Here is an 11338-nt window from a genome sequence, read left to right as displayed (position 1 = left end):
ATATGTGTATATATATATATAATCTGTGTGTATATATGTGTATATATATATATATATATATATATATATATATATATATATATATATATATATATATATATATATATATATATATAATGTGTGTGTATATCATATACACAAAATATATACACACACACACATATAATATACAGCCATACACACACGCGCTTTATTGACAAATGAGAATAGTATTGCTCAGTTTACAGATCAGCTTCTATGAAGAATAACACAGGAGTATCTTAATGCAGACTTGTAAGGAAAGGTGCTTCCGCCTGGTTATCTTATAGGGATTTCATTAGCATGGTCTTGCTCTTTCAGACTCGTTCCATATAAAATATAAGGTGCTCTTGAGTATTCTACTTTTAACTATGTGTGGATAAGAATACATCTAGGCATCGCTGTGCTGTGCCATGGATTTTCAATGATGTGCTGCCTAACATTTAGCAACAGGAGGAACAATTAGGAAATATTACTAACATTAATGTGTCCATGTAGAGACTCGTATTATTACATGAAAGCCTATGACTGAGCCACTGTTTAGTTATATAAATGTCATTTGCTATTGGTTAGTATACATAATTTTTATTTTTCTGGGTTGAGACTCTATAGACAGCTCTGTGTTTGCCGAGCATGAGTGAAGCGCATCACGAGCGCCCCACAGGGGGGTGAGCACTTGCGTTTCGGGTGCAGATATTTTAACTCTTGCTGTAGCTAAATGTTCTGTACTGACATAATGAAGGCTTTCCTCCCTTAGGTCGCGGTGACCGAGCTGATTCATTTTGCCTCTGAGCGCTGAGTGTTAATTGTATTTTTGTCTCTGGCACCCGCAGCGCATAAGCGACAATGAATTTAGTATTTTCCATGATCTAACCATCAGTGGAATTTTCTTCGAAAGTTGCACGCATCATTTTAATGTGTGTCTGTGCCTTCCGTATATTAATAATTACTTCTTTTTGTGGTCATTGTCTTTTCTCATAGTCGATCATAGAAGCTGCTGATTTTCTCGGTATTTAACTCTTTTCAGATGGGAACAGATATTATTCCAAGATCTTGCAAATAAAAAGGACAGCCATTAAAGATTTCATTCCTAATTCACTATTGACGCCATGTTGAAGCTTAAAGGGGTTGTCCGCTTTAGACATTCGCTTTTTTCATCAGACTGGTTTTGTAATTATAAGATGATAATGGGACTTAAAACTGTTAGGACCACCAGTCATCCTCTGATGTCTGCCTGAAAAGTCCTCTAGGCTCGTAGATGCCTGTGTAGCCACTCTGTACTTTGTTAATAATGAGGGTCTATATCCTTAGAATTTTCTAACATGAAGAATTTTTTGGTTTCTGCTTTTTTTTGTCCAGAGAATATAAACATTTATTCCTTTTGAACACTATTTACCCATATTAAAGTAGTTCAAAAGGGGAAAAAGACTGAAGAAGAGAACTATACAACTTAATCAACATCCAAACAGTTTGTCATCTTGGTATCAATCTTGTTAGGTGTACAGTGTGGGATTGGCACCATCTTGTGTGTATCTGCCACAAAAGCGCCTATGTTACATGAGCTTTCATAGGGGAAATCTCTCCATGGCCACAGAATTGCTGTGTTGTACAAAACGCCTAGCTAATCATAAATGCCATTTTGTGATTTATTGTAATTATACAGTTTATACTATAAATTTTAAGAGAGTTGGATTAACACAGGAGCCCTAACAATCATTGTGTCAGCTAATTGTATCCACAGTCAGTCCATATTTAAATAAAAGTACTTAAAAGGGTATTCCCATGTGCAAGATCCTACCCCAATATGTAGTAGATGTAATAATATTCGCAAATACCTCAATTTAGAAATGTAGTATAGCTCTCCTGATATAGCCATATCTCTTACCTCATGTGCAGGGCATTGCAGCTTACGTGTCCATGGTTACGACCATGAGCAACTAACTCATTATATGAGTGGATGTAACCATGGACATAGAAGCTGCAGTGTCCTGCACATGAGGTAAGAGACAGGGCTATATCAGGAAGACTATACTACATTTCTAATTGGAGGTATTTTCTAATATTCTTATTATTACACCTACTACATATTGGGATAGGATCTTGGAGATGGGAATAGCCCTTTAATTTTTAGGCCAGAAATGGTATTTAGGGACTTTCACACACGTTTTGAAACTTCTATCAGATAAATGCATCAAGAGCACTCTAAACTTATACCTCTAATAGAAAGCTTGACAGGTATGCCATTGTATAGGCATGCAGATCGATATGTCACATATACAACCCCTATGAACTGGAAAAGGGGAGCACAGTGAGGAGGAGCACTATTTAGGGGCAGCAGCAGTTACTTGGGCATATGCCCCACATAAAGTAGTTCAGCACCTCCCTGTATCACTTAGAAGAGGCTGAGGCTCTTACTCCTAACCCTTTTATGCCCTAATTCACCTAATTGTTTTTGATTTATGGTGGAAAACACTTTGAAAAGTCACAAAACTTTCAAACTTGAAATTGTAGAAAAAATTAAAGACCATTGGTGTTTTCGTACCAGTCATGGCCAGATCCGTTAAAGTGTGTGGGTCAGGGTGTGCGCCTCCTAATGAATTACGCGCATCTTACTCCTGTAATTTAAAAATGGCATACATAATGCCAGTCTTAGTGACTCAGGCCTTAGGTTATTGGGGTTTTTTAACCAGGTTCTCAAGGGGAGACTACTATATACTATATATACACTACTATAGACTTTTCTATGCTACCTAAGCAAGTATAAATAGTATAATTCTGAAAATATCAGCCCTATACTTCCCTCCTTCTCTAAAAACGTTGTCTATAAAAAATGGTCATTTAGTGCCTTGGTTCTCACCAAGACCGAACTGGTGGAGGAAGGTTGAACTAGATGGACCTAGGTCTTTTTTCAACCTAAGTAACTATGTAACTGCCAGAGAGTATGCAGGAAAAAGGCAGAAGATGAACCGCGAAATATATTAGTGAGTGTGCTACATTAATCCACAATACATTTTCTGAATGTTTTGCATTGTGAGGTGCTTTGCTCATCTACTATACTCTAAAAGCATTTTCCCCACAGTTTACAATGGCATATCTTTAGGGGCTGAGGCTGGTCTAGTAATACAGCACAGATCTGATGTTTTTCTCCGCACAGGGCCACTCCTAACTCAGTGCAGCTCTTTTGTTCCAGGCAACCTAACAATATACCTTCAGGATTTCTGATCGGACAAAAGTCTTTTATCGTAAACTTCTCAACATAGGGTTTTGTGATGTTTTCACTCTTTAATGATTCATATACAATCAGATAATGGCTTTAGTAAAGTGATTGAGCCACGTTAATGGTGATTTTGGGGACCGTTTTTTTTTCCTTTTAGGTCATGGGCCTCATTCCAGCTGCATGGATTGCTATAGCTGCAATAGTTCTCTGCTGCTCGACTTGTTAGTCTTCTAGATAGAGGTTGATGGGCATTTCACTTTCCCATAGTAATTGTCAGATCATATGCTTATGCTTCTCGAGTGAGCGAGGCAAATACAGCCACTGTTGCCTTTTGCATGTTGATATTGCTGCTGCTGTTTGACAAATGCATTGGCCTGAGATATTGAAAACCCCCCAATCAATTGAGTGCTCTGTTCACATCTTCATTGAAGGCTCCATCACAGATTTCATCTGGGCATCACAGAAACAAGGACGCCATGCTGGAAGATTCAGAAAGCAGATGTGAACAGTCCGAGTTCCCCTATTCCTTACAGTAATAAAAGGCCTCAAGTTTGTTACATTAAAAAAGTGGCTGTGTGGCCCATAACATCCAAATGTTTAGATCAGAATGTGTTACTTACTGACCGCTATTGGCCACACAACCACTTTTTTTTGTTCATTTTACTACAGAAGACTTCAGTGCCTTAAAATTTATAATCGTGACTTTTTTTTCTTGTTCTCACTTTTTCTGTCCTTTAATTTCTCGCTCTTTTTACCACTTACAAGACACACTTCAGACACTTTTTTTTTATTTTTTTTCTCCTCCAATGCCTTATCTAATACAAGACCCGGTAGAGTGGAACCACTGGCTTTTTGCCACATTTCCTTCCTCTTCCCACAGTCTCTTCATTCTTCAAAAGCCCCCCTTCTTCCTACTGACTTGCTACGCTGCCCTATCCTCTTGGCTTGTTGCTGTAGATTTTTTTTTTTTTTGCTGTGTATCTTGCTTGAGAAGGTCGGGGAACTTTGCGAGCACACAAGAGTCATTAAGATATGCTTGACTGTGGCATTGTATAGAGTGTGTAAATGCAATGCAAGATGCAGCATGCCGGATGCATTGTAATCACATCATATCTAATAGGTCTCTATAATTGAAAACTAGGTGCCGTTAACAGAAGAGAGAAAAAGGAAGACCCAGCAGGTGGGGATGTTGCATCTCTTGGCATCCTTTGCTTGATGTCTGGCCATTTAGCCACCTGATATGATTCTGAAAGTGAATGCTTGCTATTGCATACAATCTTGGCTACCACTCAATGCTTGAGAGTGAAATATATCTAGTGTCTTTCATCCTAGCATCACAGAAAATGAAGTCTTTTGTGCTTTGCAAGGTCCACCCCAACATTTCTCTAGGCAACTGTGAAAATAATCTACATGTGCATTTAAAGTCTATTAAAGCTTCATACAATTCTGTTTATTTTTGTCATACTTTTTTTAATCAATGCTTATTTGACTTGCATCTTGCCTTTATTGTTGCTCATTTGGTCTTCTGTTGCATTGTTGCGGCTCCTCCCACTGAATGATTTTGTCCAATCAGTTGGCAGGCAGAGCTCCGCCCCCGTTGCAGCCGCCACCAGTGCTGCCAACTTGGCTGAGCAAGGTACGTGGCATGAGTTGACCCGAACCCCAATTACTATAATCCTCAATCTGAGTTTTTTTCCCCTACTGATTTCCTCTTTTTTTGACTTTCTTTTCCCTCCCTTGTCATATTCTCCTGCCCCTGATGAAACTGCATGCCAATGCCTGCATGCTCAGGGGCAGGACATGTTGTGTACCCTAGTGGTGAAGTATGGCATGGAGACCCATTTGACCCTGATGTGGAGTTTTTTCCATTGATGTGCTACTAACTTTACTTTGCATGCTGAGCAGCTCTTAGCTTCTCTCTTCTTTCTTGCTTCTTTTGGGAAGAGAAGAAATAATATTGGCAACAAATGCCAGAATTGGTCCGTAGTGTGAAGCCTAAACTTGTGTTCAATGAGTGCTTTTCACTTTGTACATATATATAGTATTAATATATAGTATTAGCTAAAGGTTTCAAATGGACATGAGGCACAAAGATGTACAATAAGCCACCCTACTGCAGTACATTTCTCATTATGTACAATATTAGAGAAACCAACGAAAATATCTACCAATATCTACATCTCTGAGGTGAGCTGAGGCTTTGTATTCAGTATCCTACAATAAATAGTTAATAATAATTTGTGTTTTGTCTTTTAGGTTTGTCACTTTTCACATGTAACGATTTTGTAGACAAAAGAGGTCTGAAGCCCTCCCACCCCCAGATTAGACTATTGTCACCTAAACCCGCTGATATCAATGGGTTTGGCCTACAGTCTCCTCTATATGGGGTCTTCGGACAAATTATGTCTGGGGTCATATCGATCAGGCATGTACGATTTTGCACTGCTAATTGTATTGTCCAAGAAACGTGTCTTTCAACGGCTCTCATAGAGAACACAGGAGAACTCGGCCGGACGAGCGCTCCTGTGTATTGAAGAGCCAGCCGAGGTAGTTGCCGGCCAAAATATGATATTCAACAGTCTAGTGAACTTTACATCTTTTGGGGTTTTTTAAGTTAAAACTGTTAAGAGGTTTCCCTGGATTCTGCAACATTGGCCCTTAGATAGATAGGAAATGTTATTAGATAAAGAAATGATTTCCACTTTGAATTCCCTGATGTCGGCCACCTGTGGCTCTCATTCACTGCAGCGGCCACATATTGGTCATGTAAACTTCATCAGTGGGGACATAGGCTACGTGACTCATAAATAGAATACATCATTTTTGTATCTGTAGGATTCAGTAGGAACGTAATTGCTTTTTCTTAATTTGTATGGTTCCACTAAACATCAATCATCAAAGTTATCTAGACAAATGTGTTTACACTATTAGGGCTCATTTACACATGTATACTAAAATTAATCTTTAAGTCACTGGCTACATTACTGAAGCCGTGAACGTAAAAGTTGCATTGCTTCAACTGGCCACGGACCATGTGTCTCAGATGAGTAGTCCAAGGTAAGTCCCCTGGCAGTTTTTCCTTGACCCGATCTCCTCGATGGACAGGTCCCTCTCTAGTACACACACAGAGAGACTGGTCAGTCAAGAGGATTGGATTGGAGAGAAGCCTTTGGGTCCTGTTTTGGAGACACATGGATCCTGGACAGCTTTTCAAAGTATGTATTCTCAGAAATTCTGCAGTTGGCTGCAGTAACACAGTCAAACTCTGTTTCATGCTGCTCCTCGTCCGAGCAAAGCGACTAACACCAGCAAATGAGTTATAGACACGGCACCTCAATCCCTTTAGACCTACCACTATATCAGATCATGAATAGCTGAGCCTTCCTCTAATATAGCACAAGTCCATGCCATGCACCAATCAGAAGGCATCTCTTCCAAGACTAACCTAGGTATCATATGGAGCACCAGAGCAATACCGCATGTGTATGTATGCACCCAGGGCGTATATATGATGTGAGCCAACTCCAAGTGCATGATTACATGACCACCGATCCAAGTGCGTGATCACATAACAAGTGATATGACCGTAATGGGTTGGAACTGTGTCATAATAATGAATGCCAGCTCCGGTCTTCCTAGGGCGAAGGTATACACCAACCAAGGGTAAATATCCTTATGGCAACAAAAGAGACAATTTTTATGCATTGTGCTCCCTGAGGGAACGTCATCCTAGTAATAACATGCCCCATCTCTGCAGTTACAAATTAAGCTTAAACGCCAAGTTACAAACCAAGAACCTACGAAAATATGCTTATTCTTAAAAAAAAAAAATCAAACCTGTAAATATAGTGTTTCATATGTATTATATTATCCACACCCCAATGGAACTAGATGCACTGCCTATATGCACAGATAGAAATAGGACCGTTGACACCTAAGGTAAGTATAGATTGTACAATATGCTATGCAATATTTACAATCCCATGTACCTGTACCCTGCAGGGCAGATAGTATATATAAAAGAAACACTGTGCGATTATATACTCAGTCCCCATTTTTCTAGACATAGACTGCCAAGAAGGGGATTATGCCATCATTGAAAGGAAAAGTCAAATTATAAATGAATGGTAATAAATTAGAATCCAAATTCGTACCATTAGGGGCTACTATCCCAAGATTTCTAACCCAGGATGTTTCCTTCTTATCTCTTTACAATCGATCACTTTTGTGTCTCGAAATAACAAGAATGTCCATTACTACACAGTATATTTTAACTCTGAGATACTGTCGTGCCTCAAAAAAAATGTTGCAGGATCAGTAGATCCATTTTGTTTGATCATATTGTGGACTTCTTTTGACTCATACGGGCAGTGATCACCTGAGTGGATTCGCCCACGTAACGAAGCCCATATGGACATTTTAGCAATACTCTGAATTACAGGTAAAATATCTCTTGAGATACTTTTTGCCCAAATGTGAGTGTTGAAATATATCACCTTTGATTACACTGTTGTAGTTGCAACATGGGAGGCAAGAACAAGTGACCTTTTGGTTTTGGTAGAACCCTCTTAAGGCTATGCGTGCACGCTGTGAATTTACCGCGGATTTTACCATGTGCGGAATTAATCTGCATGTCACTTCTTTTTCGCAGGTACCTGTGGTTTTTGCCATAGATTATGGTAAAAATCCACAGGGACCAACCTGCAGAAAAACCGCGGCAAATCCGCACCCAAACCTCGGCAAAAATGCATGCGGATTTCGTTGCTGTTTTGGTGCGGTTTTGTACCGCTGGTGCGGGATTCTTTCAGAGGGTCCGGATTTTCCTTAAGAAAAAGTCAATTTCTAGTGTGCACATGTCCTTAGGCTCAATTTATCACCAAATCTGCTTTATCAAGTACCTACCTGATAATGAAGATTGGCGAAAAATATAAGTATCTGGGATAGAGCTTCTATGTGCTTACAGTGCCTTGCGAAAGTACTCTACCCCCACCCCCCTTTAGCATTTTTCATACGTTGCTACATCACAACCTGGAATTGTTGTCTTTTCTTTACGGGTTTACATGAGTTCATGTAAAGAACATGTAGATAAAACTATGAACATTTTCATTTTGAAGCAAACAACAAATAGGACAAAGTAACTGAAAACTTCATTATTCAGAGATGCAGCACAAAAAACAAAAATAACCCTGCAGCATTTACAAGCAATGACTGGAGTATATGTCCACATGACCACAATAAGCTAAACACTCCATATAGCTGGCCTTTATGAATAAGTGGCCAGATAAAAGCCTTTACTTACAGCCAAAATTGGAAGACTAGTTTTGAGTTTGCCAGAAGATATGTGGGAGACTCCCCAAATGTATGAAGAAGGTGCTGTGGTTAGATGAGACCAAAATTGAATGTTTTTGCCACCAAGGTAAAGTCTATAGGGCGCTTTACACGCTGCGATATCGCTAGCGATCTCGTTAGCGATGTGACACGCCAGATCGCAGATAAGATTTGCCGAGATCGCACATAGGTCATTTTTGTAGTGCCGGTCACATGTGCGATCTCTGCAAATCGTATGTGCGATCTGGCGTGTTACATCGCTAACAAGATTGCTAGCGATGCCACAGCGTGTAAAGCACCCTGATGCCAAACCAACAAAGCTCATCACCCCAAGAACACTATCCCCAAAGTGAAACATGCTGGCAGCAGCATCATGTTGTGAGGATGGTTTTCACCAGCAAGGACAAGGAAAATGGTTTGAGTTGAGGAGAAGATGGATGGTTCAAAATACACCACACTAAAGTCAGTACTTTGTAAAGCCTCCTTTTGCGGCAATTACATTGCAAGTGACTGTGGATAAGTTTCTTTGAGCTCTCCATATTTTGCCACTTGGATTTTTGCTCATTCCTCAAGGCAAAACTGCTCCAGCTCCTTGAAGTTAGATGGTTTCTTCTGGTGAATAGCAATCTTCAGGTCTGACCATAGAATCTCAATTGGATTAATGTCTTGGCTTTGACTAGGCCAATCTAATACATTTACACATTTATATTTATACGTTTCCCCTTCAACTACTGGAGCGTTGCTTTAGTAGTACACTTTGGGTCATTTTTTTTTCCAAGTTGAACCTCGTCCCAGTCTCAAATCACTGACAGACTGAAACAGGTTTGACCTAAGCATATCCCTGTATTGCGCACTATCCATCTTCCCCTCAACTCGGACTATTTGCCCTGTCCTTGCTGGCTGAAAACATCTTCACAACATGATGCTGCTGCCAGCATGTTGCACTGAGGGGATGGTGTTCTTGGGTTGATAAGCTGCGTTGGTTTGGCACCAGACATAGCGTTTATCTTGGTGGCCAAAATGTTCAATTTTGGTCTCATCTAACCACAGCACCTTTTTCATACATTTGGGGAGCCTCCCAACTGTCTTCTGGCAAATGCAAAACTAGCCTTCCAATTTTTGGCTGTAAGTAAAGGCTTTCTGGCCACTCATCCATAAAGGCCAGATAAAGGCTTATTGTGGTTCCTATGGACAGATACTCCAGGTTTTGCCTGGGAACGCTGCAGCTCCTTCAGGGTTACCTTTTAGTCCCTGTGCTGCCTCTGATTAATGCCCTCCTTGCCCGGCTGAGAGTTTTGGTGGGCAGCCCTCTCTTGGCAGGTTTGTTGTGGCACCATGTTCTTTCTATTTGATGATAATGGATATGATGGTGCTCCGGGGAATCATCAGATATTGGGATAACGTTTTAGAACAGAATCCTGATTTGTACTTCTCAACAAATTTGTCTCTCACTTGTTTGGAGATCTCCTTGGTCTTCATGGTGTTGTTTGGTTAGTGGTGCCTTCGCTTAGTGATGTCACAGCCTCTATAGCCTTTCAGAAAAGGTGCGTGTATATACTGACAGACTATGGGACACTTAGGACGTCCACCTGTGTGCAATCTTTCACTAAGCATGTGACTTATGAAGATAATTGCTTTCACCAAAAATTGTTGGGGTCTTCATAGCAAAAGGGGTGAATACATATGCACATGGCAATTTTCATTTATTTAATCCCATAAATTTAATTTTTGCCTGCATTTTTCTCATTTCACATCTGAACTTAGACTAGTTAGTGCTGATGCATCACACTCAAATCAGATTACAAAAATATTTAAGATAAGACAGAAAGTCGGGCACTGTAGCGCAGGGCTGTCTTGTGGAGCCGTACTCAGTTAAACAGCGATCAGCTGTCCCAGGACTTAGTTGTTCCGAGGCTTGTACTGCCGTACCGGGTGGTGCTTTGCAAGCAGCGTGGTCAAGATTCCAGTGTCCAAAATCCAGTGTAAGAAAAGAAGCGGCAGCTCACTCGGGAGATGGCAGGAAAATCTTTATTCTGCTATAGCAGACATAAGCAGACAAGGACTTGTCAAAGCGCTATCCACAGCGCAAAATGGCTGTTGTTTGTCTCCCGTCCCTGCACTCTCCTCTCTCCCCCCAACTGTTCCCGTGCTTATGTCTGCTATAGCAGAATAAAGATTTTCCTGCCATCTCCCGAGTGAGCTGACGCTTCTTTTCATACACTGGATTTTGGACACACAAATATTTAAATGCAGGTTGTAATGTAACAAAATAGGTAAAAAGCCAAGGTGGGAGGTGAATGCTTTCACAAGGTACTCTATTTGGTAACAAAAGGGATCCTTTTAGGTTTCCTCAAATCTGATGCCCGCACCTGTGTGATTTTCCCTTCCAGACTGATCTAGTAACTCCTGGGAAAATTCACAATGTTTAAGTTGACTGTCAATTTCCTTCCCGCCCATCACTTTTTTGACCAGATCACTAATTATTCTCTCAATCCGTTTTAATAAACCTTTTTAGTAGGAAATAATTGCATTGTTTGTCTTAAGCCAGTAAAGAATTTCTGGGTGTGCGCCTTAAAAAGAGATCTGTTATGATCTAGCCATCTGGGACAGATTCAATATTATCTAGAGTAGCCAGAATTATTCCTTCATTTTGCTTGATAAAGGCTATAAACTGCCAAAATATTGTAAGGAATTTGTATTTGTTTTTAATACATAACCCTGGGGTCTTGAACAGAGCAAATACAGATAAACACAGACAATCATGATATGATGTTA

General features: G+C 40.1%; 1 protein-coding gene across 24 annotated transcripts in view; it reads left to right on the top strand.

Annotated features, from left to right (window-relative positions):
* The window catches only part of CAMK2G (calcium/calmodulin dependent protein kinase II gamma), a 333717-nt gene that overhangs the window by 268908 nt on the left and 53471 nt on the right, over positions 1 to 11338 (top strand). For 8 of the 24 annotated variants that reach the window (XM_075348870.1, XM_075348866.1, XM_075348859.1 and 5 more), the window contains exons 13-14: positions 4377 to 4415; positions 4809 to 4871. The exons of 8 other annotated variants lie outside the window; for them this stretch is intronic. In XM_075348870.1, coding sequence (XP_075204985.1) covers positions 4377 to 4415; positions 4809 to 4871 — 102 coding nt within the window. The remainder of the gene's footprint in view (positions 1 to 4376; positions 4416 to 4808; positions 4872 to 11338) is intronic. 8 more of the 24 variants (XM_075348871.1, XM_075348864.1, XM_075348873.1 and 5 more) reach the window with 1 other exon arrangement.

The sequence above is a fragment of the Anomaloglossus baeobatrachus genome, chromosome 5 (assembly GCF_048569485.1).
Source record: "Anomaloglossus baeobatrachus isolate aAnoBae1 chromosome 5, aAnoBae1.hap1, whole genome shotgun sequence".
Taxonomy (NCBI): Eukaryota; Metazoa; Chordata; class Amphibia; order Anura; family Aromobatidae; genus Anomaloglossus; species Anomaloglossus baeobatrachus.
The sequence above is the reverse complement of the archived record's forward strand: the minus strand, read 5'-3'. Positions and strand labels throughout refer to the sequence as shown.